At 46.8% G+C, this 27,853-nt stretch overlaps 1 protein-coding gene across 3 annotated transcripts; it reads left to right on the forward strand.

Moving 5' to 3' along the window:
- Positions 1-27,541, forward strand: MAS1 (MAS1 proto-oncogene, G protein-coupled receptor). Of its 3 annotated transcripts, none has more exons than XM_035709110.2 (3): positions 1-324; positions 15,633-18,672; positions 25,621-27,541. In XM_035709110.2, the coding sequence occupies exon 2, from the start codon at positions 15,669-15,671 to the stop codon at positions 16,644-16,646; it is 978 nt and encodes a 325-aa protein (XP_035565003.1). In that variant the 5' UTR covers positions 1-324; positions 15,633-15,668; the 3' UTR covers positions 16,647-18,672; positions 25,621-27,541. The 3 variants fall into 3 exon arrangements, with proteins under 3 accessions (XP_035565003.1, XP_035565002.1, XP_025278467.1); XM_035709109.2 differs by lacking the exon at positions 1-324 and adding an exon at positions 1,231-1,643; XM_025422682.3 differs by lacking the exon at positions 1-324 and adding an exon at positions 1,232-1,693.
- The last annotated feature ends 312 nt before the right edge of the window (positions 27,542-27,853 follow it).

Raw genomic sequence — 27,853 nt, forward strand, 5'->3', positions numbered from 1 at the left:
ATCTGGACAGTCCCCGAGCCTCTGCAAAGCAGCAAATGTGGAACAGAGGAGCAGAGTGGATCCTACTGCCCACCTCCTTCTCCTTCGTTCCTCTTTTCCTTCGGGGCATCTCTTCCTTCCCGACCTTCAGAGCAGCCCGGTACTCGGCTCCGAACTACGTCTGCTTGTACCTGTCTGACCCCCTTCCCGCAAAACGCCCCTCCTTTTCTGCCTCGGGGTTTGCTTTAGGCAGTCCCGGGTCTCTTTGCAGTCTCTGGTGAGCCTCTGGGAGATGTAAAGTCCTTCAGGAGGCTGCCCCTCGCCTCCCTGGGAACTTCAAACCAGGTAATGCAAGTGCACTTTGGGCTCCCCGGGCCCTGCGCCCCTGAAGTTCTGGCTGGTGGCTCTGCACCTGCAGGCCCGGGGATGCCCGAGCCTCACCTTGTCATACCTATGGCTCGGAGGTCTTGGGGGGGGGGTTTGGGGGGGAGCTCCCCCTCTCCCTCTTCTTCCCACCGGGAGGATGGTCGGAGCCACAGGTCGGGCTTCCCACCGGAACAGTGGGGCTCGCTCCAGTCCTGCTGCTCCTGGAAACAGCCGGAGGAGAGCATCTTATGTGGCCTCCCAAGTCAGCTTTCCCACAGAATGTGAAATCGCCTGCTCTGTTTTGATCTAATTGGTCCCCGGGGCCCATTACTACTTTGACACAGTAACCACGAAGGGATGCTTGTGACAAGGAAGAAATACTGCTACGAATGGAGGGTGGGTCTTCGTGGTGGGGCTGGGCGAGTGGAACCATCCAGAATTATCTGGCTTGGCCTTTGGGCCTTTACACTGGGGCAGTTGGAGAGGGGGCAGGGGTGGTGGGGGGCAGGTCACTTGACTGCGGGGGCGAGGAGGCACGTCACAGGAGCAGCTGCTCGAGGGGCTCGTCTCCGAGCCAGGCGGAGAAGGGGTCTGGGCCCCGCCGTCCCGGCAGCCCTGGAAGCCAGCTCCCGGGCTCTCTCGCCACTGCATCGTGCTCGCACGCCAGCCCGGGCTGTGACTCCGAACACGGGCTGTAGGAAGGGAAGGGACCCTGAATTATTGAGCCTTGCCTGTCCCCTGCTGTGCAGCTCTGCCCCTGCCTCTCATCTCCTCATCGCAATGTTCTGTGGTGCTACGAGTGGCCCCATTTTACAGGCGAGAAAACAGAGGCTTAAAGAGCTTTGCAGAGACCAGTGGGCTAGCTCCATCCAGGCTGAGTGAGGGCTGTCAGCCGTTCTGTCCTTCTGCTACACACGTGGTTTTGCCCTTCTGTGGAACATCTCTCTGGGTCACCTGTCCCCTGAGCCCCGGCTGGCCCTGAGGGCTCGGGGGGTGGGTCAAGCACCAGCTCATTCCCACTCTGGATCAGCGTGAAGATTTTCACTTGAGTGTTTCACTGAATGATGCCATTTGAAGCGCAGCTTCTGCTGATAAGCGTGGGACCATCTGCTTGGCACATCTCAAATATTTTCAGCAGTGGGAGAGCAGCTCTGATTTCTTCAGAGAAGGAGGCTGCAGCCGTCCTCGGAGATGAGGGGACCGGAGACCCTGCAGGCCGGCGGGGCAGCGGTGCCCCAGGATGCGAAGGGGCACCACCCCTGCTGCCACCTCTGACCCTCCCTGAGCAAATGGAGCTAGTGAGTCTGCACCCCAGGTCTTAACTGTTCAGCTGCCCTTGGCAACCAGAGTAAGATTTTCCCTCTTCAAAAACCTATTGCCCGGGCAACTCTTTCTGTGCCGGTTGTTTTTATAGCGTGTTAGATATTTGGTGTGTGTTGGCCAAAACCTCTGTATCTTCCTGGCTGCCTGTTGTTTTGGAAAATTTGCTTCTTTGCTGGGCGAACTGTCCTCAGACGCTGTTTTTCAACTTTGGGGTTGAAACTTCTGTGTTAGCTTTTTCTCTTTGACTCGTGATGGAGACAAGAAGCTTAGGCTTGATTCCTGAGTCTGATGTGGACTTGGGGGGTGTTCAAGGCCGTTTGATTTGTTGTTATGAATGATAAAAGAGTTGGGGTCTGAACGGCTTGTTACTATATCTGATTCCTCTGGGGAAATCACTGGACTAGAAGCAGCTGGGCATGGCCAGAGGCTAGCTGGATTTGTTTATTTATTTATTTTGGGGGCCTTTCCTTGGTGGGCAGCAGAATCAGCACTAGCTTCTGTTGCTTATACACTCAGACGTGCAGCCCATGGGTGGCCAGGCTCTGATGAAAGAAATCTCCTGCCCCATCTTATCTTTGATGCATCTTGGCAATTATTTCCAGGGCAGCGGTGGGGATAATTTGCAGAAACAATGTCTAGGATGTTGTTCAATTGCTTTGTAAGCAGCAGTGAGGAGGTGGTAACAAGCCTTCCTCTAGAGCAAATTTTCCCAACCTTGCACCACGACATCTGGGCCAGATAATTCTTTGTTGTGGGGAGCTGCTCTGTACGTTGTAGGGTGTCCAGCAGCATCCCTCGCCTCAAGCACTACATGCCAACAGACTCTCCTTTCAGTTGTCACAACTCAAGTCACCAGACATGTCGAATGTCTTCTAGGGGATAGGATCAGCCCCTCTCACCCCTCTGTCCGGAGACTGGTGTTGTAAGTTGATCCTGCTGTACACTTGGAAAGGGAGCAGAAAGTTTTGCTTCTCCATGCAGATGGCTCGCGTGGTAGGAGGCTGGAAACCAGGCACATAATACCAGGACAGATGTTCCTGCCCTGCGCGTTGCCGTCAGATCCCTTACCTGCCATGGAAATTCCATCTCACAAATAGGTTTCTGTTTGTCCAGGTTACTGCACATACACAGAGGGCAGAATTTGCCCTTTCCTCTGGAGCTGCACACCTGGGAGGTCCAGCCTCAGGTCAGATCTCCGGTTTTGGTTGCGGAGGAACAGAAAAAGGTTTCAGATGACCCACCATGCAGCCTGAGTTTTGTTGGTTTTTCTCTTTCCTTTTCCTCCCTCCCTGTCTCCCTCTCTCCCTCTCTCTCACCCTTCCTCCTTCCTTCTCCTTCCTCCCTCCCTCCCTCCCTCCCTCCCTCCCTCCCTCCCTTCCTCCCTCTCTCCCTCCCTCCCTCCTTTCTTCCTTCCTTCCTACTGCTTCCTTCCTTCCTTCTCTTCTAAGAGTGATGTATCAGGTTGGGAATCCAGGACAATGGGAGGACTGTGGCCATGGAATGGGAAGGTGAAAGAGCATGTTTGCTTCTTAGATCCCTAGAGAAAACTTCAGCAAGCAAAATGTAGAGCATTGAAAACTCTCTGCTCTGTGCCCCAATAAAGCTAAAGAAACCCCACAACTCTTGGCCTTCTTTGACTCTTCTTGCTGATCTATCAGCTCCACTGTCCACCGGTGCCTCTCACTTTCATGGACAGGTAAATGCATGTAGCAATCTCAAGTAGACCTGCCAGGACACAGCTCTGCAAAGCTCACATCCTTAAACATCTATGGAAACCACCATGCTGGTTTTCCCAGCTTGCCGATCCATTATCTCAGTCTGGCGTTTCCACAAGACTCTCATTGGCAAAGTACTTTTCAATATCTAGATTTACTTATACTCCAGCCTTTCAGAAATACCTGGAAATACCAATTATGTGAAGCTAAGCTGCTTTACTTAGGACCCGCATCTAGTGGTCACTTTGTGGCTTTGAAGCAAAGCAGCCTTAGGCAGAGGCAGCATAGACGGTCATCTCTGCGGTGCGATTTGAACCACATCAAATCTCTCTTTTCAAACATTTCTTTTGGATTCAGATGCCAAATTGCCTGTAATTCTTGATTTTTGCGAGAGGGGGGTGGGGGGCTAAGTACACTCTTTCCTATAACCAACCTGGCTCTCCATGGCTTGTGTGAGGTGTTGGGGCCTGAGCAGGTGAGCCGCGAGCACAGGAGGGCAGCCCAGCCAAGGTGACAGCGATGGTGGTGGTGACATGGCAGGGCAAGGAGGGCGTCAGCATGGGGGCAGGAGGGGACCTGGCACCAGGGCCAGAGCTTCTGTTGGGTGAGGAGTGTGTCCCGGCAAGGAGGGCAGTGGCAGCCGTGGCCTCACAAGGTGGAAGGAGCATCTGTGCAGGGACAGGGGATGGGCGGTGGCAGATGTAGGGGGTGATTTACCCACACGTGGATGGATCAAATAAGTAAATCTGTAGAGGATACTGGGGACCAAGTTTCTCACCATCAGAGAAGGGAGTTTGAAATATGGAGAGGAAGAAACTAAACTGAACTCAGTGGTGTTGGAGTGAAATCAGAGATGCTGATGGGAATCTATTACATATATATGTATATATATATAATTTGCATATGTATATGCAAATATACAGTTGACCCTTGAACAACATGGGTTGGAGCTGCTTGAGTTCACTTACATGCAGGTTTTCCCCCATGACTACAGTACGGTAGTGTACATATATTTTCTCTTCCCTGTGATTTTCTTAATAGCATTTTCTTTTCTCCAGCTTACTTCATTGTAAGAATACAGCATATAAGGGCCACTGGGGTGGCTCAGTCAGTTGAATGTCTGACTCTTGATTTCAACTCAGGTCATGATCTCAGGGTCACTCGGCGGGGAGCTTGCCTAAGGTTCTCCCTCTCCCTCTGCCTCTCCGCCTGCTCTCCCTCTCTCTTTCTTCTTCTCTCTCAAATGAGTAAATAAATTTGAATAAAATACAACATATAGTACATATAACATGGAACAGGGATTGGTGCAGGGAACACGTAAAATGAGGAGCGCCTGGGAAAACATCCAGTTTTTTGGCTTAGAAGCCTAGGAGTACCAGAGCAAGCATGGAACAGCCGAGAAGGTCGATTTCTGTTTTTGGGTCGGCTGGGGCAGGTGTGCCTCTGCGAGAGGCCCAGCTGGAGATATCCGGGACTAGGGGTTATAGGGTCTGATATTTTGGGGAGCTGTCCAAGTTAGAGCTAGAGATTTCGGTGTCACCAGAGTGTGGTGGTATTGAATTGAGGGGGTTGTACAAGGCCACCTGGGGAGAGTCTGCAGAGAATGAAGGGATGAGGGTCAGGGAGGGACCCCGGCAGCCCAAGGAGTTGTGTAAGTAGAGATCCAGGGAAGGATACAGAAAAGAAGCTGCAGGCAGCCAGGAGGAAAGCCAGAGGGGAGAAAGCGTGTCTAGGCAATGGTGTCCTCATGGAGCCTGCGGCAGAGACATGGGGTAAGAGTCCATAACCTGCTGTGCATGTGCTGGGGGGCGGGGTGAGAGTGAAATCACCTCCCCTTTGGAGGACCCATCTAAAAGCACAATGCTGATGAGTGGATGCAGTTCATTCTTATTATTTATCCTCATGAAAGGACATAAACTGCATGTTCCCTTCTGACTTCAATGATCATTACCTAAAAGGGTGAAGTATGGTGGCCCCTTCATTGATAGAAGAGTTTGCTGATAGTGGTGATGGCTCTGGGTCACTCCGCTTCACAGAAGAGATGGGGATCAGAAGAAACTGAAAGCAACTCATTCCTGTTTTGTTGTTATGAGTTTGGCATTGGGTAGATGACACCTTAATAAATAAAAATCTATCCTCTAATAAATAATATTCATCTTTAATAAACGGTTATTATCCTTCAATAACAATAAATAATTCATCTTTTTATTAAATATGCTTTTTTTTAAAGATTTTATTTATTTATTCATGAGAGACACAGAGAGAGAGGCAGAGGGAGAAGCAGGCTCGCTGTGGGGAGCCTGATGTGGGACTTGATCCCAGGACTCTGGGATCACTCCCTGAGCTGAAGGCAGACATTCAACTACTGAGTCACCCAGGTGTCCCTAAATAAGCTTTAATAAAGCCCATCCTTAGAGGTTTTAGTAAAGACCATTATTGACAATCAAGTTGATGGTGGTGATGGCTTCTGATGACATTAAGACCATCCTGATCACATGTACGAGTAAGTGAACTTCCCACGTACATGAACCATTGACAAAGAACTGGCGTAGGGAGTAGGAACAGTGCCCACATGGACCTGGGCCACGTAGGCTCTGGTTCTGGTAACTGCGGCCTGCTGCTAAGCTAAATATGTGGTCTTGGGCTGCTTGTGGCTGAACTTTCTCACCTGTGAAATACAGGGCAGCTTGCAGAATCTACCCAATTCCTCCAAGCTCCAAGCATCCATGACCAACAGAGTGCAGGCAGACTTGTAGCAGTAAGGAGGTGGTGTGAAGAAGACTCCAAGCTGCATCCTCTTTCAGCTTCCACAAAACACCCCAGTTTCTGGTGAAAAAGAATCTGTCCCATGTGTGACAAACTGTTACATTTGTGAAGAATTCTTGCATTTCAATAAAAGACACGTGACCATGGAAAAATAATTCATCAAAGAAGAAAGAGAAGTGAATGTTAACTGTGAAAGAACATCCAAACTCATTAGCAATCAAATCAATGCAAAGTAAAACGAGGTATCTTTTATCACCTACCAATTTTGCAAATTATAAAATATGGAGATGCCCTATGTGGGGGCAGAAAGTATATGTATAAATATGCTGTGGTGGGGCCGGGGCGGGGGGGGTTTGTGCTCACATACTGTAGATGTCCACGTAATCAGTCTGGTGTTTTTTGGAAGACAACTTGCTAATATGCTTTAAAATCTTCAAAAATATTTATACCCTTTCATCCAGTAATTCCGCTTTTAGAAATATGTCCTAGGGAAATAATTAAAGATGTGCACAAAATTTGCATCCAAGGAAGTTCATTAGAGTGGTTTGTTTTTAGAAATAATGATGAGAATCAGAAGCAACTGTTATGTCCAGGGTTAGAGGATTATTAAAACTAAATTATGGTTCATCCAAATAGTGACTAGTAAAGTCATGTTTTTAGAGTACATGCTAACAGAGAAAATGTTTATAATATGGTGTTGAGTATGAGTAGAAAAAAAAGCAGGACACCAAAACAGATTTTAAAAAAGCAATTTTGGGGCACCTGGATGGCTCAGTGGTTGAGCATCTGCCTTCAGCTCAGGGCGTAATCCTGGGGTCCTGGGATCGAGTCCTGCATTGGGTTCCCTGCAGGGAGCCTGCTTCTCCCTCTGCCTGTGTCTCTGCCTCTCTCTGTGTCTCATGAATAAATAAATAAAACTATTTTTTAAAAAAGCAATTTCAATTTTAAAAAGGAGCATGCGTGAGGCATAGAAACAAGACTAAAAGAAAATATCCCAAAATGTTAAATCAGATTAATTTTGATTGGTGGTTTCACTTGTGATTTTTTTCCCCACTAAATGTTCCAAATCTTCAATGAACACATACTATTTTATAATTAGAGAACCCATCTAAATAACATTTTGAAAATACTCCCATTTTGTGTTGTGATGAGATATTATAAAATAAACCTGGGCAGGGGGTGCAAATCTCTTGGTGAATGAGCCCAGTCTCCTGCAAGGCTGTTCAACCAGCGCCTGTGGCTACTGGACTCCTAGTGGAATTTGAATGCAGAGAGCACAGAGCTGTGGGTCCTACCTTGGCAAAGTCACAATTAGAAAGTCATCAAGTCTGTGGGGAAAAAAAAATCCCCTATAACATTAGGGAATCTGATGCCTTCAATTCCTTGAGTAGGAAGACTGGAGGCAGACTAGAACAGGCTATAAAAGGTAAAGTCTTAAAAATAGGGTCCAGCCCCGGGGCAGAGTGGGAGGCGGTCAGGAGTCAGAATTGGAAGCTCCCAGGGAGAGGGCTCCCTCCAGGTGGTTGTGAGATGGGTTCTCCCAATGTCTCCACCATGGGCTTCCTTTGACGGGTCTCTAAAATGAGGGGGTTTGGTCAGACAGTGGTTTCAGATTTCTTTTTTTTTAAGTGGGAGAACGGTCAAAGTTCACTTAGGATGGGGATCTGGGTTCCTGCCCTGGCGGGCTCTGGGATGGGGAACCACATGCGCTTTCAGCCCCGATCTGCAGAGTCCCAGGAGCGCAGACAAGGTGAAGGCCCTGGGGAGCCGTGTGACACAGCGGCTCTGATCGTGGCCTGCTTACTAATCCTTCCATTTTCCCCTATAAAAGAGGGCTGTAATGCCTTCCTTATCATTTCTGGAGCTGACTAAAGGATCCAAAGTTAACTCGAACGGAAGATCCCTTGGACTGTGACGTCCTTCGCAGCTGCTTTCTCCTGCCCTAATATTGCTTTTTTCCAGAAGTGTTCTATGAGAAGGAAGGCAGGGTAGGAAGGTGCTTCTGTGATGCCACCAGTACTGCCTACCAACACCAGTGCCATCCCCCACTCGGCTTATAGTCTGCTCTGACCCAGATCTTCTGTGGTGTTGGATTGTTGACCACATCAGGGCACAGAGGGCTGTAGGGATGAGCTCTCCTTTCTCCCCAGATGGTTTCTGCCAGGTAACAGGCATTACTGCAAATATGATGTCTCTCTAAAAATGAGCTGTATAAAAAGAAGTGATTTGCATGTCTGGCCAGAGTATTGCACTAGACCTGCGAGGACATGGAGACAAGTGCTAATCCTGTAGTGCAATTGTGTCCCCCCACCCCACCCCCCCGCCCATCTTCAGGGTTTTCTGAGAACTCTGCCATGTGTTATTCTGAGCTAGGTGGTCTATAGGACTCCCCTTCCACTCTCCCCATCCTGCCCAGCCTCACATGTCCTAGCCATCCACCCTCAGGGGTGATAGGGAGCCCCTAGGAAGGGGGTGGGTGGGGAGCATGTTGGACCAGCTGCATCCAAGGTGCTTCTTACCACCTGCTATTTCCTTGGAGGGGCTGAAGTTCTGTTTGGTCCAGTAAGACCAGGAATGTGATTTTTAGCAATGTGTCATTTAAATAAAACCCCACTCTAACAAAACAATGTGGAGGATTATCACTAGTTGTTTTTTTTTTTTTTAAGATTTTATTTATTTATTTGAGAGAGAGAGAGCAGAAAAGGGGAGTGGGGAGTGGGGAGGGCAAAGAGAGAGGGAGAAGCAGACTCCCCGCTGAGCCTGGTGCCCAACAGGGCTCAGTCCCAGGACCCCTAGATCATGACTTAAGCTGAAGGCAGACACTTATCTGACCGTGCCACCCAGGCGCCCTGAGTTATCATTAGTTTTTAATAAGAATTAGTTTTTGTGAGATTTTTATTTGCTTTCCAATCACATCATGATCAAAATCTGCCTCAGGATTTTTGCGACAGAACTTTCTTATTAACGTGTCCTGTGCTGGAGGTGGTGGTTTTCTCTCTCGGACCACTGTGATGGGCTTCATTTCTTGGAATAATTCAATAAGTAGTCCTTGATGCCTACTGTGTGCCAAGTGCTGGAGACTCAGACATGAATAAGATAAAGCCCTGTTTTCCACGAGTTTGCAGGTTAGTGGAGGAGATGCAACTTTATCTCTGCTGCCAGGAGGAGTGTCGTGGCCGTGGAGGCAATCGGAGGAGAGAGATCACCAGAGTGGGCAAGGCGCATGGGCTGGCAGGTGCAGGGAACCAGAAGACACCTCCCGCGGCCCAGGCCTGAGTCCCGGGACCAGCGGAGAGGGGCAGGCCAGGCCGTTGGTTGCTCCTGCGTCTGGAGTTCACAACCAGGCAAACGCACAGTGATAAATAACGTCCTGAAGATCTCACCTGTGTGCCTATTACCTTTCGTCTGATGCAGCTCTGCTTACCGAAGAGCGCAGGCCCTGGGGTGCGGGTTCCCGCCTTCATGCGCCCTTCCCACGCTTCGTGCGCTGCCCACCAGGCTCTCTGTCCCCAGCTGTCCTGTCCTGTCTTGTCTCAGCCCCTCCCTCCGGCCCCGCTCTTGGCCACCGGCAGTTCATTGATGCAGCCCCATCAGGTGGGTGCTGGGTCCACTGGCCCCCCCTTTCTCCTGTCCCCTCACAGTCACGGAGGCCTGATTGCTCTTCTCCGAACTGGAATCCATTCCCTCCTTTGGCCATCATCCTATTTATTATTTCTCAGCAGGACTTCTGGGCAGCCCGGGTGGCTCAGCGGTTAAGCACTGCCTTCGGCCCAGGGCGTGATCCTGGAGACCCAGGATCGAGTCCCACATCAGGCTCCCTGCGTGGAGCCTGCTTCTCCCTCTGCCTGTGTCTCTGCCGCTCTCTCTCTCTGTGTCTCTCATGAATAAATAAATAAAGTCTTTAAAAAAAAAAAAAAAAGAGGACCTACTCTCAGTAGGACTTCTCAGCAGCCCCCGCTGGCTCCTTTGCTCCATCTATCATCTCCCTCCATCCAGCCTTTAGACAAGGACCAGGGTAACCTTTTTTTTTTTTTTTAAGATTTTATTTATTTATTTGAGAGAGAGAGAGAAGGAGGGAGCATGAGTAGGGGGAGCGGCAGAGGGAGAGGGAGAAGCAGACTCCCTGCTGAGCAGGGAGTCCAATCTAGGACTCGATCCTAGGACCCTGGGATCATAAACTAAGCCGAAGGCAGGCACTTAACCAGCTGAGCCACCCAGGTGCCCCCAGGTAACCTTTCTAAAACACAGCTCAGGTCAGATCCCAACCCTGTGCTGAAGCCTTTCATGGCTCAGCAATGGCAGAGGTTTTCAAACCATGACCCCTGGCCCACCTGCACCAGAAGCTATGAAATTATAGATTCCCCAGGGTTTCTGAAACAATGGGGTCTTGGCATTTACATTTTTTCTTAAGCAATCCAAGCTCATTATTAAGCACCAAGCTGGATACACATTGCCTGTAGAAGAAGCCTAACATTTAGAGAAGCATCAAACCCTGGCTGTCATGCTTCAGCCCAGCTGTCCGCCCAGGGTCCATCAGACTTCTAGAACCCCACCCCCAACATCCCATGCCCCCCCGCCTCCATACCTCAGGCCATCTGTTCCTTTTTCTTTCTTTTAATTTTTAAAGATTTTATTTATTTATTCATGAGAGACCCAGAGAGAGAGGCAGAGACCCAGGTAGAGGGAGAAGCAGGCTCCCCATGGTTAGCCCAGTGCGGGACTTGATCCCAAGACCCCGGGATCATGACCTGAGCTGAAGGCAGATGCTCAACCGCTGAGCCACCCAGGCATCCCTGTCCCTTTTTCTTAAAATGTCTTTCTTCCCTCCCTCAGCTAACAAACTCCTACTGACCCTTCAAAGCTCAGCCCTGTAAAGCCTTCCTCAAAAGCCTGAGACTGCCTCTTGCTGTGTGCTTGCCTGGCATGCGGTCAAGGTCTCCTTCATTCCATTTCCTGCATTGAATTAGGTTTAGTTCTGTCTGTCTCCCCTACAAAACTATGAAGACTGAAACTTATTTATTTCTTTATCCTTAACACTTTGGACAGTGACTGGAACCTAAATGTTTGTTGAAAAATGGGCAGAGGGTGTTCTCTCTCCAGAAAAGGAATTTGATTACTTTGGTCTGACTTTAAAAGAAAAACACAGTTTGATCTCATGTGTTGAAATGCCTTTCCTAGCTTATGAGGAATACATGACAGCTTTCTTGCACATAACGAGTAGGAGAAAGCTGAACAGTGCTGTGGTCTGTGAGACGTTCAAGGATGTAAGCCTGCTTCAGAAAAATGTTCTTGTCAGTTTTCTTAAACATTCTGATTAGAATTCAATTAGAAGTGAGAAAGGTTCTGATTTTACATATCTGGTCTTTGATTTAGGTTAGTTATGAAAAAATGAAAGCATTTGACTTCCTTGTACAAGGTGTTTTGGTTTTGTAATGGTTCTCCCCCTGGGCTGGCCAGTATGGTAGCCACTGGCCAGGTGGGGCTATTGAGCCTCTGAAATGCGGCTAGTATCAAGGGAGATGTGCCCTTAGAGATGGAGGTTTAAAGATGCACTGTGAGAAAAAGAACATAAAATGTCTCATTAATATCTTTTATATTGATTACATGTTGAAATAATAGTTTGAACACATTGAGTCCGATAAAATAGTTATTAAAATTCATTTTGCCTCTTTCTTTTTAGTTTTTTTGTATGCGGCTACTAGAAAAAATTAAATTAAACATGTGGCTTGCATTATCTTTCTACTGGCTAGTGCCAATCTAGACCTTTCTTACCCTCTACCTCTTGGTACTCCAGACTACTCTGTTTCCTCTTTTCTGCCTCTAAAACACCACCCCCAACAACAAAATACCCAGCTATGTTACCTATGACCCTCCTCACTGTGAGTATTCATACACCCCTGGGTTGTGTTCCCAAATTCCTTGAAGATTTTGGCACCTGGTTCACAGTCTTTTTTTCCTAACCACATTCCACTATTCCCCAGCCATTTCAATGTTCATATAGATAATTCTTCCAAAGCCCAGCTCCACGTCCTGATCTCGCCTCAAATGACCTTGTCCTCCATGCTTTCCTACCCGTTTTTTCCCATGGTTATGTTCTGCACTTGTCAGCTGTCCTATTCACTGTCATCAATCTCTCAACCTCACTTTTCTCCTAAACCTGTTGAATTCTGTAGCCCATCATTGTAACCATTCCCTTCCACGTGGCCTGATCCTGTTGGCCCTTCTTCCGCCAGCCTGGGAAAACTGGTACTGGCTACATCCAGCCCCACTCCTTCATCAGCCTCACACCTAGGCAGCTGAACTATAGCTGGAGAAAGGCACATGTCATGCTGAATTTTTAAGTCCATGGGGGTTTACAGACATACTGGTGGGTACAGTTGGAGTGGGTTAGGAGAGGCATATTGAGTTTGCAAAGCCTATGCATTGGGTGCCTCTGACTCTTGATTTTGGCTCAGGTCATGGTCCCTGGGTCGTGGGATCAAGCCCTGTGCCAGGTTGCACTCTCAGTGTGGAGTCGGCTTGAGGATGTCTCTCCCTCTCCCTCTGCCCCTCCCCCACTTCTCTCTCCTCTCTCTCAAATAATAAGTAAGTTAATCTTTAAAAAAAGAAAAGAAAAGCCAATGCAAGTGAGGATGTCTAGTAGTGTCAGGAGTTGGGGAGACAGGTATAGGCTGGAGATATAATTGCAGGCATTATATACAAACAAGTGGGATTTAAAATCATGCATCTAAATGAGATTATCTGTGAAATATAGGTAATTATAAAGGAGAAGAGGTCCAAAGACTGAACCTTGGGGCATTTCAAAGTTTACAGGTTGGAAAGATGAAGAGAAAGAAGAAAAAAAAAAAAACTAAGAAGGATCTGCAGAGAGGTAAGAGACTACCAAGGGAGTATGATGTCCGGAACGCAAATGTGTTTCACGAAGGTGTGATCAACTGTCCTCACTTCTACTTCAAATTCAAATTAGATGAGAATTGGAGATGGACCCTACGGTAGAGTCATTGCTGACCTTGATAAGAGCCGTTTCAGTAGAGTGGAGAAAATGAGCGCCTGGTTAACCAACATGGATTCCAGAGAGGATTGGAGGAGAGCAAGTAGAGACAGTGGGTATAGACAACTTCTTGAGTAAATTTTATGTAAATTCAAGCAGAAATGGAGCAGTAACTGGAAAGGGCTGCAGGGGTTTGGAGAAAGTTGATAAGCTAATAAGAATTTTTCAGGAGAGGGATCCCTGGGTGGCGCAGTGGTTTGGCGCCTGCCTTTGGCCCAGGGCGCGATCCTGGTAGACCCGGGATCAAATCCCACATCAGGCTCCCGGTGCAGGGAGCCTGCTTCTCCCTCTGCCTGTGTCTCTGCGCCTCTCTCTCTCTCTGTGACTATCATAAATAAATAAAAATTAAAAAAAAAAAGAATTTTTCAGGAGAAAAGAAATAATTGATGATTCATGACTTAGGGGTCTGGAGCTTGGTGGAGTTGCTGGCTTTAGCTAGTAGCATAATTTATTCATCAGAGCAGAAGGGAAGGCAGGGGATGTGGTTAAAGATGCACCTAGGCAGGTAGGCTGACAGCCAGGGTGTTAGAAGTTGGAAGAAGCTCTTTTCTGAATGCACAATATCTCCTTTTTCAACAAAGTAAGAAGCCAGATCAGCAGCTAAGAGTGAGGAGAGGTGGAGGGTTTAAGGAGAGAGGCAGCATGTAAAATAATCAAGAGAATGAGAGAAAGGACCAGGGAAACACACAAAGAGCAAGCTGTGGGGCACACCTTAGAGCCCACCAGTGCGTCTGTAAACCCCCATGGACTTAAAAATTCAGCATGACATGTTGATAGAACATGTAGAGGTTGGTGCTTCAATCACTGCCGTGTCCCAATGCCTAGAAAAGTGCCCAGCAGGAAGTTGGCTCTGAATAAATATTTGATGGGTGAATTTGGAGAACATGACTGTCTTACCTACAAAATTCTAACAAAGGCTGGTCTCTACAGCATGTCTTTGGTCAACCATGCCATAGTGCTCTGAATTCTGGTTCTTGTGTTGAGCTCCCAAGGGTACTGGGATCTATTTCTCCTGTTTAATTATGAAATGGAAGGAGAACTTGCTCCAGTGAAAATAATTTCCAGTACCTCATCAGAGCAGCTTATCAGAGCACCAGAGGGACGTGCTAGTCAGGAGATGGGGGATCATGACAGTGGAGTCAGAGGCCCCTTGGGCTCCTGGATCACTCCACTAGGGAGGTAACTGTCCTTCTCAGCAGGCCGCCTGCTAATCCGGGTGTCAGGCACAGCTGTACTGAGCTCCAGGCGCAGAATTGTACCAACGCCGGGGTTCTGCTGACTGAATCCTGAAAACATCTAATATCACTGAGATGAGCAAGCGTCAAAAAATACTGCATCCCCACACTTCTCTGCTTCAGGAAACAGTTGGTTTGATCGACTTCCTAATGGTTAATTATTTTGCACATGTAGGGATCTTGGTCTCCGAGGTCAAAGACAGTATTTTACCACCACCGTCAAAATGACAACAACAACAAGACTTTGACAAAGTCAAGGATGAGTTAAAGTTGGCACCAAGGATCTGTGCCACTGCCTACCTTGTCCTCTCTGCAGTGGAGGAAGTGGCATCTGTGTATTTATTACATAACAGGAAGAGGATAGGGATGTGCATATATTTATTTTGCAATTCATAGACATGTGATAGAAAGATACTGAGGATCTTTGCTTTGCAGTCTCAAATATTTAGCGCTCTTATTGGTGTCAAGTTAGTGCTTTGTTGAATGTCTGTCAGTAGTGATTTCCTGCACGGTCTGGCCTATGCTTTGTGAGGATGTGACCACACCTTGTTAGGGCTCACCATCTGTCACTCAAGACTGTTGGTTTGCATGCCACACCTCGTGTGGATAGGTGCCCAGTTCTGTCACAGATACTGAGACCACATAAGATAAATGCCTTCTCATTATTCACACTTTCAAAAATATTGGGACACTTTGAACATCATTTTGCTAGTTATTCCCTCTCATTTATCTATCACTATGGCACTTTATGCGTTAAAAAAAAAAAATGACACCACTGACCAAACAAAAATTTTGTCTTTGCACCTGAATACAATCTGGGTCCTCAGAATGGGAGATAGAGGTGCAGAAGATAAAGGAGTTTCAAGACACCATTCTGAAAGCCTGGGCCAGGCCAGAAATGGACACCAGGGACTCTGACCTTCCTGCTTTTGCTGATACCCTTTTGGCACTGAGCTATAAGCAAATAGTAATATGGAATTAAGGGCTGTTGGAGGACAAAAAAGTCATGAAATCAGTTCTCTTTTCTGGTGAAATGTCTGCTTTTATCATTGTCAGAAAGATAATTGGACAACCAGTTAGACACAGTTGCTCATAACATGAAGTTTACGATCCATTGCTGAAATTTCCCCTCCTCCCTCAATGCATCAGTTTTCAGGATGTCTTTTTTGTTTTTGTTTTTATTTGACTTATTTATAGAAAATTACCTGAAGAGCCCCTGCCTGAGGCCTCCTCATGGATGAGCTGAACGTGACGTCATTCGTTGATGAGAAGTCCACGAACGCCTCCACCGCCAGGAACACCTCGGTCGGGGACCTGCGTCGGGAAATCCCAATCGTGCACTGGGTAATTATGAGCATCTCCCCTCTGGGCTTTGTTGAAAACGGAATCCTCCTCTGGTTTCTCTGCTTCCGGATGAGAAGAAATCCCTTCACAGTCTACATCACCCACTTGTCTATTGCAGACATCTCATTGCTCTTCTGTATTTTTATTCTGTCTGTCGACTATGCTTTAGATTATGAGCTCTCCTCTGGCTATTACTACACGATTGTCACATTATCAGTGACCTTCCTATTCGGTTACAACACGGGCCTCTATCTGTTGACGGCCATTAGTGTGGAGAGGTGCCTGTCTGTCCTGTACCCCATCTGGTACCGATGTCATCGCCCCAAGCACCAGTCAGCGTTTGTCTGTGCCCTCCTGTGGGCACTTTCGTGCTTGGTGACCACCATGGAATATGTCATGTGCATTGACAGTGAAGGGCAGAGTCACTCTCGAAGTGACTGCAGGGCGGTGATCATCTTCATAGCCATTCTGAGCTTCCTGGTCTTCACTCCTCTCATGGTGGTGTCCAGCACCATCCTGGTGATCAAGATCCGAAAGAACACGTGGACGGCCCATTCCTCGAAGCTGTACATAGTCATCATGGTCACCATCATCATATTCCTCATTTTCGCCATGCCCATGAGGCTCCTGTACCTGCTGTATTACGAGTACTGGTCAGCCTTTGGGAACTTGCACCATATTTCTCTTCTTTTCTCCACGATCAACAGCAGCGCCAACCCTTTTATTTACTTCTTCGTGGGCAGCAGCAGGAAGAAGCGTTTCAAGGAGTCCTTAAAAGTAGTTCTGACCAGGGCTTTCAAAGATGAAATGCAACCCAGGCGCCAGGAAGACAATGGCAACACCACCACGATTGAGACTGTGGTCTGAGGACGGTGGTGGGAAACAGTGGACACAAATGGTGGGCACGGATAATTTGTACTTAGTGCTTGGAATACCACTTAAGGATGTCCTAAATATGACACAGAAGGATGCCGCATCCCATATGCATGAGATACTAATTAATGATAAGACAATATCCTTGCACTGTATCTTCTGAAAAAGCCTAAAAATGTGTTGGACCGCTATCATTTCTGTACCCATAAAAAAAACCCTTCTGTTCCTCCTCAGCTCTTCCAGCAGCATTTCCCTTGAGCTGTAGAAATTGCTCTAGCGGGAAGGCGTACAGATGAGTACAGGAAAAGGTAACAAAAGCATCTGCTGGAACTTGAGAAGGTGACCAGTGTAGCAGGAAGGACATGGGCTTTGGAGTCAGACTGACTCTGTCATTTGTTGCCTGTGGGACCTCAGGCAAGTGCTTGACCTCTCAGAGCCTCTCGTCCTCACTTATAGGATATTTAATAGGAATAGTCCATCCCTCCCGGTTGTGGCGAGGGTGAAACGGGGAGATTTGATATGCTGAGCACTTGGCACGTTGTCAATGCTCAATAAACGTTAGTCTTTCCTCCCTGAAGTGGAAGAAGAGAGACATACTTCGGTTCTGTAACATGCACACAAACACACACACACAGAGCTCTGTCACGCACAAATATTGTTATGTGTTTTCCAATGTTGAATGTAAATTTATGAAGGTCTTTCTGCTTAAAGCGTGAAAGCTTTTCATGGCACGACACCTCTACTGGAAACATCTGCAGATGTCACAGCACCCAACCAGCCGTGTGTCAGAGCAGTATTTCAGATTGTGAAGAAAAACATTTGGCCACCAGTAGGGGAGTTTCTCATGGCTTTTCCTTCCCTCTGTGGGAATGCCTGATGTAATGAAAGTCTGTTTGGAAATCCTTTACTTGACATAAGTTTTCATGAATGGGACTTAATTCACGAGTTTGTGAGAGTGACTGTGTTTTCGGAGCCTCCCCTCCCACCCCCGGGGCAAGTGATGGGTTATTTATAGCCACAGAGTTCTCACCTGCAGCCAGATGCAGGGTTCTGTACCTTGAGCCTCCTCTCCTCCTGAGCACTGTTCTGTGCTAGGCCTGGGGAGGAGGCCCCGCAGCAGGGGCTAGTGAGAGTTTTGGCCATAACTCAGAGGGGACCAGGGCAATTTTCCCAAGAAAATCTTTGCAGGGCTTCATCAATATCTTAGTGCTCTGCTGCTCGCCTGCCGTGACTTGTGTGTGAGTCTTCAGACAGCACGTCCTGGGTCTCACCTAGGAAACCATCGTAGCCCATAAACTGTATGATTTTGTTTCATTTCCTTCTGCCCCCTTCCAGGCACCCCATGAAAGTGGCAACTCTTTGTGTGGTTCTAGGAGTGTAAAATGTTCGTGCCCATAAATGAGTGCATTAGGATTTATCTTAACTGTTTGTCTCTAAAGGGTAGAGAAGCCCTGATGAAAGGGTTCTGTTCTGTCCCTTTCTTCTCCATCCTCTGACTTTGGAAAGAAATGATCGCCTGTGATCTGATCATGGGGGCAGCTTTGTTGGGGAAGATGTGCAAGTCCCTCCCACCCAGCCGAGATGGGAGGCGGGCGGCTCTTCAGTGGGTGATGACATCTGATTCAGAAACCAGGCAGCTTGCTTTCAGGAGCCCAGATGGGTGTGGAGTGCTGACATTTAGAATGATCTTGTTTTTGATGGAAAACAGAGCATCTTCCCTGGGAAAGAACAGAATATGGAGGTCAGAGCAGCTCTCCTCTGTTTGCCACCATCTCCCTGGTGCTGTGCTTGCCTCTAGGGGTAGTAAAAAGGGATTGGCCTCATCTTATCTTAAAGGGATCTCTGGTCTCAAAGAGGAACCTAAAAACCCCTGGGAAACAAGGACTTTTCACTCATGGAAAATACAGCAAACTCATAAGAAGCCTCCGTTGATTGCCTTCCTGCAGATAAAGTGGGGAAATTGAATGTGATCATAAATATAAAACTTCTGACCTTTTAAAGAGCAATGCCTTGCAAACAGGTAAGATTCAGAGTTTTTCAACGTTGTAAGGACGAATTCCTCTCTCCTACCTAAACCTATTTCCCAAAGTGGGAATGAAGTTAAAAGTAAACCAAGAAGATTTAAGTAAATATGCACATATGGAGGAGGTAGATGGGGTGATTTGTAAGCCTTATGCATTTAGACCCTTCGCCTGAGTCATCGCAGGCTGGGGGGAAGGGAGGGGGTGCCGTTTCTGAGACTTCCCTGGGCCCAGGGAGAAAGTTGTTCAGTTATGATGATTGTCCTCGATGAAGGGAACAGATATTCATGGATAGTCTTCTGTGCCAAACTCCATGATGTGAACAAGGTCAAGATGAGCATGTGGAAGCCCCCACGCAAGGAATATCTGCAGGTCCAAGCTCCACACAAATCAATGATAAGGGAGTGTTCTAAACAAAGTTGTGTTGAGGTCAAGAGGAAGGCAAAATCCATCTTGTAGCAAAGAAGGACTGTTTCATGGAGATGCCCTTTGGTTGCTTGAGGGCAGGTAGGATTTCAGAGGAGCAAGGAGGGGGGAGGGATCCCCAGCAGAGGGCGGCATGAGCAAAGGCAAGCGCACCGCAGGAGTGAGAAGCAGGGCCAATCCCTGTCACCTCCACGGGTGACTGGAGAAGCAGACCTTGGAGATTCACGTGGTCCTGCTGACCATCCCGCTCCTCTCTCTCTGATGCTGCTGCCTTTGGTTTTCTGTCGTCACATTCTCCAAGACTCTTGGAATATAGCCCCCAGGACTTCTGAGTCCTTTCTCACCGACATCCAGCTTTGCCATAGTGGCACTCCAATTTCTTATCCACAAGCCATCCACTGGCCTCATGAGGTGGCCAGGTGCCTGGGTGACCTCAGCTCCTGTCCTTTCTGGGTGACACTCTGAGCCTTAGAGCAACACACACCAATCTACTCGTGAAAATAAAAATCCCCCAAGTCTGCCTTATGACCATCATCTGACTTTCACATCAGTCACTTTTGGACACTATCGCCTTGGACTTAGATGCACCGAGACCTCTTGTCTCCAGCATCTATGGCCACTACATCTACGAGTCCCTTCTGTGTCATCTCTGTCTCGGCTGTCCCTGGGTCAGTCACTCCAACTGTGCTCCTTGACTCTCTTGCCTCCTTGCTCTCCCACTTGCTCTTTGCCTGGTTGTCCCCCTCTGAACAGCACAGAGAGCCCCAGCCCCTGTCAGTGGAGGGTCCTGCAGAGTCGAGGTGCTAACAGCTCGGTCCCTCTTCACGAATCACTCCCTGGGCAGGTCTTTCAAACCCTCTCCCTCCTCATCTCTCTATCTGAGTGCCTTTCCCTTCATTGCTACTCTTTCCTCACCAGCTTCTTCACAGATTGCTGAAAACAAATAAGGCCATTAGGCAACAAATCTCTAATGCTCCAGGGTGACCTCATTGACACTATTCCTTTTTCTCTTGCCTGAAGATTTTTCTCCCCTTCCACACTTTTTGGTCTACTGGCCTCTAAGTAATCTTAGTCCTGGTAGCAACCAATGGTTTTTGTTTTTGCTTTTTGTTTTTAAGTAAAAATCCAAGTCTTTATAGTGGTCTGTACAGGGTTCTATGTGATCAGAGTTCCCTAACTGTCCCCAGGGTTAGTAAGGCTCCTTCTCCAGCCACACCTGCCTCCTTCCAAGCCTTTGAAGATGCCAAGTACACTCCCACTTCTGGGCTTTTCTCTGTGATGTTCCTTCTACCTGGAATGCCCCCCCCCCACCCCCTCCACCCCGTCTCTGCTCACCTCCCCTCCTCCCTCAGGCTTCTGGTCAGATGTCACCTCAGGGGAGCTCCCGCTGCCACTACACACATGGCTACCAGCCTCTCATCCTCTTCCTCCCCACGTGGCTCAGTTTCTCCTCAGAGTTCATCACATGGTCATGTTGCAGGTCTATCTGCAGGCTTGTTCAGTCTGGAGGATAAGCTGTTGGAGGGTAGGGACTTTTTCTTGCTCACAGCTGCGGCCTCAGCCCTGGAAGAGCAGGTGCTCCTTACTTGCTGTAGTGTTGGGATCACTGCCCCCTCACAGGTTCAGGTCACTCCCATCTTAACACAAACTGTCAAAAAACAAAAGCCAATTCCTCCAGTCCTATTCAATGACTCTCTCATCTCCCTCACTTCACGGAGAACCTTCTGGAAAGGCTCTTCCATTCTTTCTCTGTTATGATTCAGGGCTCCACACCAGCCAGCTGGCTTGTGACCTTACTGCCACACCGAAGCTGGCCCAGCTTGGAATAAGAGTGACCTCCACATTGCCACATCTCATGGGCTCTTTTCTACTTATACCTTTTGTGTCCCTGGACACACTGACCATTCTCTACTTGAAAATATCTTTTCTCTTGAGTTCTAGTTGGTCACTTTCCCTCTAGCTTGTATTTTTAATCTTAATCTACTGATTTGGAGGGTTCACACCTCTTCTCTTGCCCTTCCCTATTCCCCCCATTAAATGGCTGTGTCTTCCTTAATTCTGTGGCTAGACCTCTGCTCTCTTGTTCTGTATACTCTTCGTTTATATCCTGACCCATAATCGCTTACATATTTATGACTCTGTTGGGCTCCATTTCTGTGTATCCAACCACCTGAAGGATATTTGGTCTTGATGCCCTGCAAATATCTCAAGTGTAACCTGTCTAGTTCTGCACTGTTCCTCCTATATTCCTTTCTCAGTGAATGACAACATAGTCACCCTGTCACCCCAGCAATGCTATTCCCTTTGTATAGCTTGCTCTTCCCTCTTTTTAATCTAGCGAGCTCCATTTATCCATATACATCCAGGTCATACATCAATCATTCAGGAGTGCCTTCCTGGAACCTGAGTTCCTGGATGACAATTTCACAGTTTGCTTTCTTTTTCTCAAGAATAGGAGCAACTAGAAGAAATCTTCTACATCTTACCAACATTGTATCTATGGATCTAGCTGCATCTTTCTGCACATAGGCTTCCTTTTTATTCTGAGGGAGCTCACTGTGCTCTTGGCTAAGGTGAGCCCTCATACCTAATCTAGGTATAATTTTGGTAGGTGCGGTTTTAAAAAATTATTCCAAAAATTATTAACTTTTTTTCTGTGACTGAAAACAAGATATTGTCATTTCTCAAGGTTCTATGGGTTGACTGAGCTCAACTGAGTGCTTCCCATTTGGGGTCTCTTGCAGCTACAGTCAGATGTTGGCTGAGGCAGCAGGGGTCTGAAGGCTGGACTAGGCAGGGCATCCAAGCTGGTGCCTTCATGGGGTTGATATATGGCTGTGGGCTCAGCTGGCGAAGTTATCCAGAGTTCCTACATTTGATCTCTTGATGTCCCTAGAGTTTTTTTTTACAACATGGCAATCGTGTTTTAAGAGGAACCTTTCTGAGAATGAGCTTTTGGAAGAGGCCAAGAATCAGCTGTTGATTTCTCACTTATTTAAGTGAATTAGCATGTGATTGAAATTACAAGTTTTTCCCTCTTGTTTCATTCCCATGTAATTGACATATTACATTGTATTAGTTTTAGGTGTACAACATTACAGTAAGTTTTGATAAAGACAAATGAAAAACTTTTTCATAAGTCTAATTTCACTTTTCAAGATAATATATTTCCCCCTAGGATTTGCTATGAAATTTTGGTCCTCATTTTCATAAGATTCCCTTTTAACAAACTTCTATGAAAATTATCCTTAGATATAGAGATCTTCTTGCACTAATTATTATAATTAAGCCTGTGTATATGAGTGTTAGCACATACACTGAGTCACCAAAACAGACTCAATATAAAGTACAGATCTTACCCAGTGGAAAGGTAATGGTTCAAATGACACAGGCAATACAGACACAAATGAAACACTCTTTTCTAGAGGAGCCCTAAACTGAGATGTAGTTCCCAAAACATCCCCTTCTCCTACCTGTGAGTGTAGTTTAGCTTTAGACTGGTGAGTTTTGAGCAATGTAGATAAACACATTGTTTTCATGGGAAGGCATTTAGGTTTGGAGTGTGCCCATTTTGCAATTCTGTTTATCACACTTAAAATATGTATGTCACTATTCCTCCTTCTCTAGTCTTCTGAGTCCCATGTATCTATAAATTCCAAATTTATTTACAACCAATCTTGACAGATCAGCTTTATCCTGCTGAAAAGAGGACTAGTTCCCCAAGTATAACTCTTTTACAAAGCAGTCTAGTTGAGATTAGTGTCTTTGCAAGTAGCCCTGGTTGAGGTCATTCATTCCCTGAGGTGCTCCCTATAAGGAAGGAGCAAGTTACACCTGCTGCTAACACTCCTCCCTTTCTAAGGCCGCAGCCAACACCAGGACTGTGAATGCTTGAGGCAGAGACTGCTCTTACTGTAAGGTAGGCAGAGAGGAGGCTTTTCACTAGTGAGAAGACTAGGACTTAAAGCCTGACTTACTTACCAGCCGTGCGAGAGTCAGTATGTTTCCCCCAAAGCAGATCCTGAGGCAAGGATTTGGTGCAAGTAATTTATTTAGGGGGTCACACCCTAAGCAGTGTGGGAGAGATTGAGATATTCAGACAGAAAAGAGAGGAAGCCAACATAGAGTGAAGTAGTGAGTACGGGAGGGCCGGGACAGTGGACACTCCTGTGAGACACTCAGAACTGTCCTCCTGGAGGGGTGAAGGTGGTGCTGAGCCACCATCTCTTGTAGGCGAGGGTCGCTCTTAGAGTGACAACTCCCTAGCTCCTCTGGGCCTGCCCCATGCAGGCAGAGCACAGCCTGTGGCAAGAGCTCCTCGAGGCAGAGAGGCTCAGGGAGTCATGGGCAGGTACAGGATCTGCCTGCAGGTGACTTCAGGGTGGCTTCAGGACTAATCAATAGCATTTGCTCTAATAGTATAGAAATACCCTGCCTCACAAAATAGTTGTGCCAAATACAAGTGAGATATTGTGTGTGAAACTCTGCATAAACTGGGAAACATCAATCAAAAGGTAGTTTACTCCTTAGGGTGCCTGGCTGGCTCAGCCAGTAGAGTATCCAACTCTTGATCTTGGGATTGCTGGTTTGAGTTCCACATTGGGTGTAGAGATCACTTAAAAATAATTTTTTAAAAAATCTTAAAAAAAAAAAAAGTCCTTGAGGACATCATGCTAAGTGACATAAGCCAGACACAGAAGGACAAATACCGTGTGATTCCACTTCTATAGGTGCCTGGAGCAGTCAAATTCATAAAGATGGAACATGGAAGGGTGGCTGCCAGGGGCTGGGGAGGGGCATGGGGAATTAGTGTTTAGGGCAGACAGAGTTTCTGTTTGGGGAGATGAGAAAGCTCTGGAGCTGGATGGTGGTGATGGGTGCATGGTATTGTAAATGTACTTCATGCTACTGAAGTGGACACTTAGGAAAGGTTCAAATGGTGACTCTAACACCATGTATATTTTGTCACATTAAAAACAATTACTTTTTATACTCTCAAGGCACTGGCTGTGCTTCACAGTAAGCTTGAGTGTCAGGCCCACTGATGGGCCTCAAGCCAATAGCGTTGATGACCAGGAATGAAGACAAACTTGTCACTCCGGGGAAGGGGATGTAGCACTGACACTATCTCCAGTGCAAACACAGACATGGGACTAATTAAACGATACCTCACACAATCTGTATTTTCAAATGAGTGTAGTCTCCCCTGCAGGAGCTCTCCATGATCTCAGTGAAGCCATTGTAGAGGGGTAGAGAGCCACCATTTTGGGGTTTGTGGGCCATACAGTCTGTGTTGCAATGACTCAACTCTCACTTTTTGTGTGAAAGCAGCCATAGACCATACATAAATGAGTGAGCATGAGCATGGCTATGTTCCAATTAAACTTTATTTACAGACCCTAAAATGGAATCTCATGTAATTTTCACGTGCCATAAAAATTTATTTTTTCTTCAGCCACTTAAAAATGTAAATAACTATTGTTAGTTTGTAAGTTGTATAAAAACAAGTGGCAGCTGGCTTTGGTGGCCGTGGTACTTTGCCATCCCTGACTGAGAATATTTTGGGATTCCGTCTTCTGAAATTGCTTTTATTGTAGCTGCAGCACATCCATCTACAATCCTGACCTCAGTGGTGGCAAATCTCCATTGCCCCCTGAGGACTTGACTTTGCAAAAGGACCAGCAGACACCTTGACTCAAATCTGATGGATGAAATTGGCATAAATCTGAGAAATTTAGTGAACCATAAAGTGATACCAGAAAACGAGGGAAAGATGTTCTATGGTAGCTAACTTGGCTATAAGTGCAATTCCTTTTTTATACTCGGACCATTTTATTTAGTCATACCAAACTAGATACTTTGGATTCAGAGGGAACTATTGGAATTTTTCGGAGACTAAGAATGAAATGTTCATGTGTGAGAATTCATGTTGGGTTTTTAGAAAGATAAAGATCTCACATATGGCTTTTGAGTACAGCATGAATAAACTCTAATTGCTGACAAATTTGAAAACCAGAACATTCCTAATACTGGGCTGATTAGCACTTGCAAGCTTTGTACTATCACCATCTTAAACAAGGAACATAAGACTTGCCTAGAGTTGTGGGATAAATATTTCAGGATGTTATTAATGCAAAGGTCATTATCACACTGATTTATGGATGTATGCTTTTGATCAAAGTGTACCCTTAAAATGATTTGCTCTTGGGCAAATGTAGAAAGATAAAAAGATTCCTTAAAGCACAATAACAGCACAATGAAACACCACTAAAAGTCCTTCAGCCTCATTAGCCCTGGTTGAGTGTAGTTGAATGTTTATGCGAAATCAAAGCGAGGTCCTGAGGACTTCCTACCTTTCTTCTTCTAGGGAGAGGAGATAGATAAGGCCTGAGGGACAGAGCGACCCTTTCCTTTCCTGCAGCTGTCTGAGGCAGGGACTCACTAACATCATGAGTGCGTGACAGTATTGATTGTGTTCCTGGAGAGCTCAGCACCTAAAATCTTGCCTTTTATTTCTACAGACCAAGAACAAGGGTATTTCCCAGGTGAATGTCAGGATCGAAGGCCCTGCCGTTAGACACACGAAGTAGGAACATCAGTTAGTCCCACATGGATAGAGCTGGTCCACTGGCCGGCTCAGTCCTCCATGGGTGGCTGCTCTCCCTGGGCCCGTCCTCGGAGGAGGGGAGGACGGTGTGCAGCATGCTCTTCGCGGTGACACTCCGAGTGTCATCATTCATAGAGAGTTCCTGCTGGCTTTGACTTTCCCTTATGAAATTGGCATTCCCAACTTCATTCCCAACTTCCAAATCATTCTGCTTATTCATCTTAAATAAGTATGAATTAAATAATTCATCTTAAAGTGGGTGAGCTGAGGTGAGAGAAGAGCATGCTGGTGAGGGCACAGCATCATTGAGGGCCACAGACATACTAGAGTCTCACCTCCCCGCCCATGTGATAGTGCTGTTGGCTGTGGGATGAAAGGATAACGCTAGGGAAGTGGCCTGGGATGCCTGATGAACCTGTGCCCTGTCTCCTGGGTGACAAGAGATGACCCCAAGTGACTGGAGGTGCTCATTGAAGTTCAATGGAGTTCACTGAAGGGACTGTTGGGGAAGGCGAGGCAGGACATTCGTATCTTAGGAGCTCAGCAATGTCTGTTGTATGCGGGAGACCTCCACAGGGTAGGGTTTCTCCAGAGGGCCCCAGCCCTGGCCCCCACCGCCATTCACAGCCTGGATGAGGACTGATGCCGACTCAGAGAATGTTCTCCACTCTACGCTGGGAGGCTCCCTGACTGGGTCCTGGTCCACAGTGAGGCCAGACTGAGAGGCAGCGTTGAGACAATTTGATGGCACCTCGACAGAATAATTTCCATGCCCGTTAAATGTAATAATTAAAACATCAGACTTGTGTTTTGTATGACTTTGTTTTTCATTCCATGTGTCACGTCATTTTTATTATATTTTGAAAAAAAAAGAAAAAGGTCTGCGATGGATTAGAAGTAGAAACAGAGGGAAACGTCCCTTGCTATGTATTGTTAGGTAGCCCTGCGAGAGGCCTGTGACTTAGACTCTATTCCTTTTCTTTCTGGGAACTTATGCTTAACTATAGAGTTATGCTGTTGTGTTGCGCTATGTGACGCTACGTCTAAAAAAAAGCAGTCGTCAATGACGGACAGAGTGGAAAGTTCTGGGGTTTTTATCAAGGGGGTTGAGTTGTGCCATCAGGCAGGGTTTGGCCAGGTTGCTGCTGTTGACATTCCCCGTACCACCCAGTGCCACCATCACCTGGACACCACTGGGAGGCTGAGCTGCTGCCACCTGCTACCTCCGCATGCCACTACCAGGATGTTCCGGTCACAGATTTGTCCCTACAAAGTCCAAGGCAAGAGCACAGCTGGATGCGTCGTTGACACACTCATGTCCTGCATCTACCCCCTTTCCCTTCCCCTGTGGGACCTGGGTCTCTACATTCCACAAATGCTACACATAATGGGACACTCAAGAATGACAAATGCCCTCGACGGCCTATGCCTTTGGCTGCCCAATATTCCACACACCCTTTCCCCATTTGTAAGCCCCCCATGCCCTCCACACATGTCCTGCCTCCCTCTGCAGCTCAGAGCATTTCCAGTGAACACATCCAGATCCTGGTCCGGGATGTCTGGGTGACACCCTTTCCTCTCCCTTCTTCCTGCCCTGGGATCCTTCATCTGGGTTTACAGAGAAGTAACGAAATAGAAAACCCCAAAAAGAAGAAAATCACAGGGTAGCAAATATTCATCACTTGGGTGATTAACCTCTAAAAAATGGAGGTATTTTTCATTCCATTTACACTATCAATCATCAATTTGCACACCTAAGATGATGAGTTCTATAGTATAGTTTTTTGTATGATCTAACTGTGCATGAGTTGATAATAAAAAAATTATGTAATGAAGGCTGTCTGAGTTTTTTTCAATTCCATCATATTTCACAAGAAGCTAAGGCAACAAATTTCTATATTGCTTCTAGAGCCTTGAACAGCTTTATGTTTGGGTATGTGAGGGACCCTTTATGTTTTAAACTGAAAAGGGAGAGTCGATGTTGTGCAATTTTCCACATCTCTTCCAGCAATATATATAGTTTTTGGAAGGCACGTGAGTTCAGAAGTAACACCAACCAGCCAGAGTCATGAGGCTTTATTTGTGTCAATAGTCACACCTATTTCGTGAGAGGTAGAGGTTAATACTGCTAATAACTCAAATAGCTA

The sequence above is a fragment of the Canis lupus genome, chromosome 1, assembly GCF_003254725.2.
Source record: "Canis lupus dingo isolate Sandy chromosome 1, ASM325472v2, whole genome shotgun sequence".
NCBI classification, from domain to species: domain Eukaryota; kingdom Metazoa; phylum Chordata; class Mammalia; order Carnivora; family Canidae; genus Canis; species Canis lupus.

Coding starts and splice junctions, on each gene's coding strand:
- MAS1 (XM_035709110.2), top strand. CDS start 15,669: ATGGATGAGCTGAACGTGACGTCATTCGTTGATGAGAAGTCCACGAAC.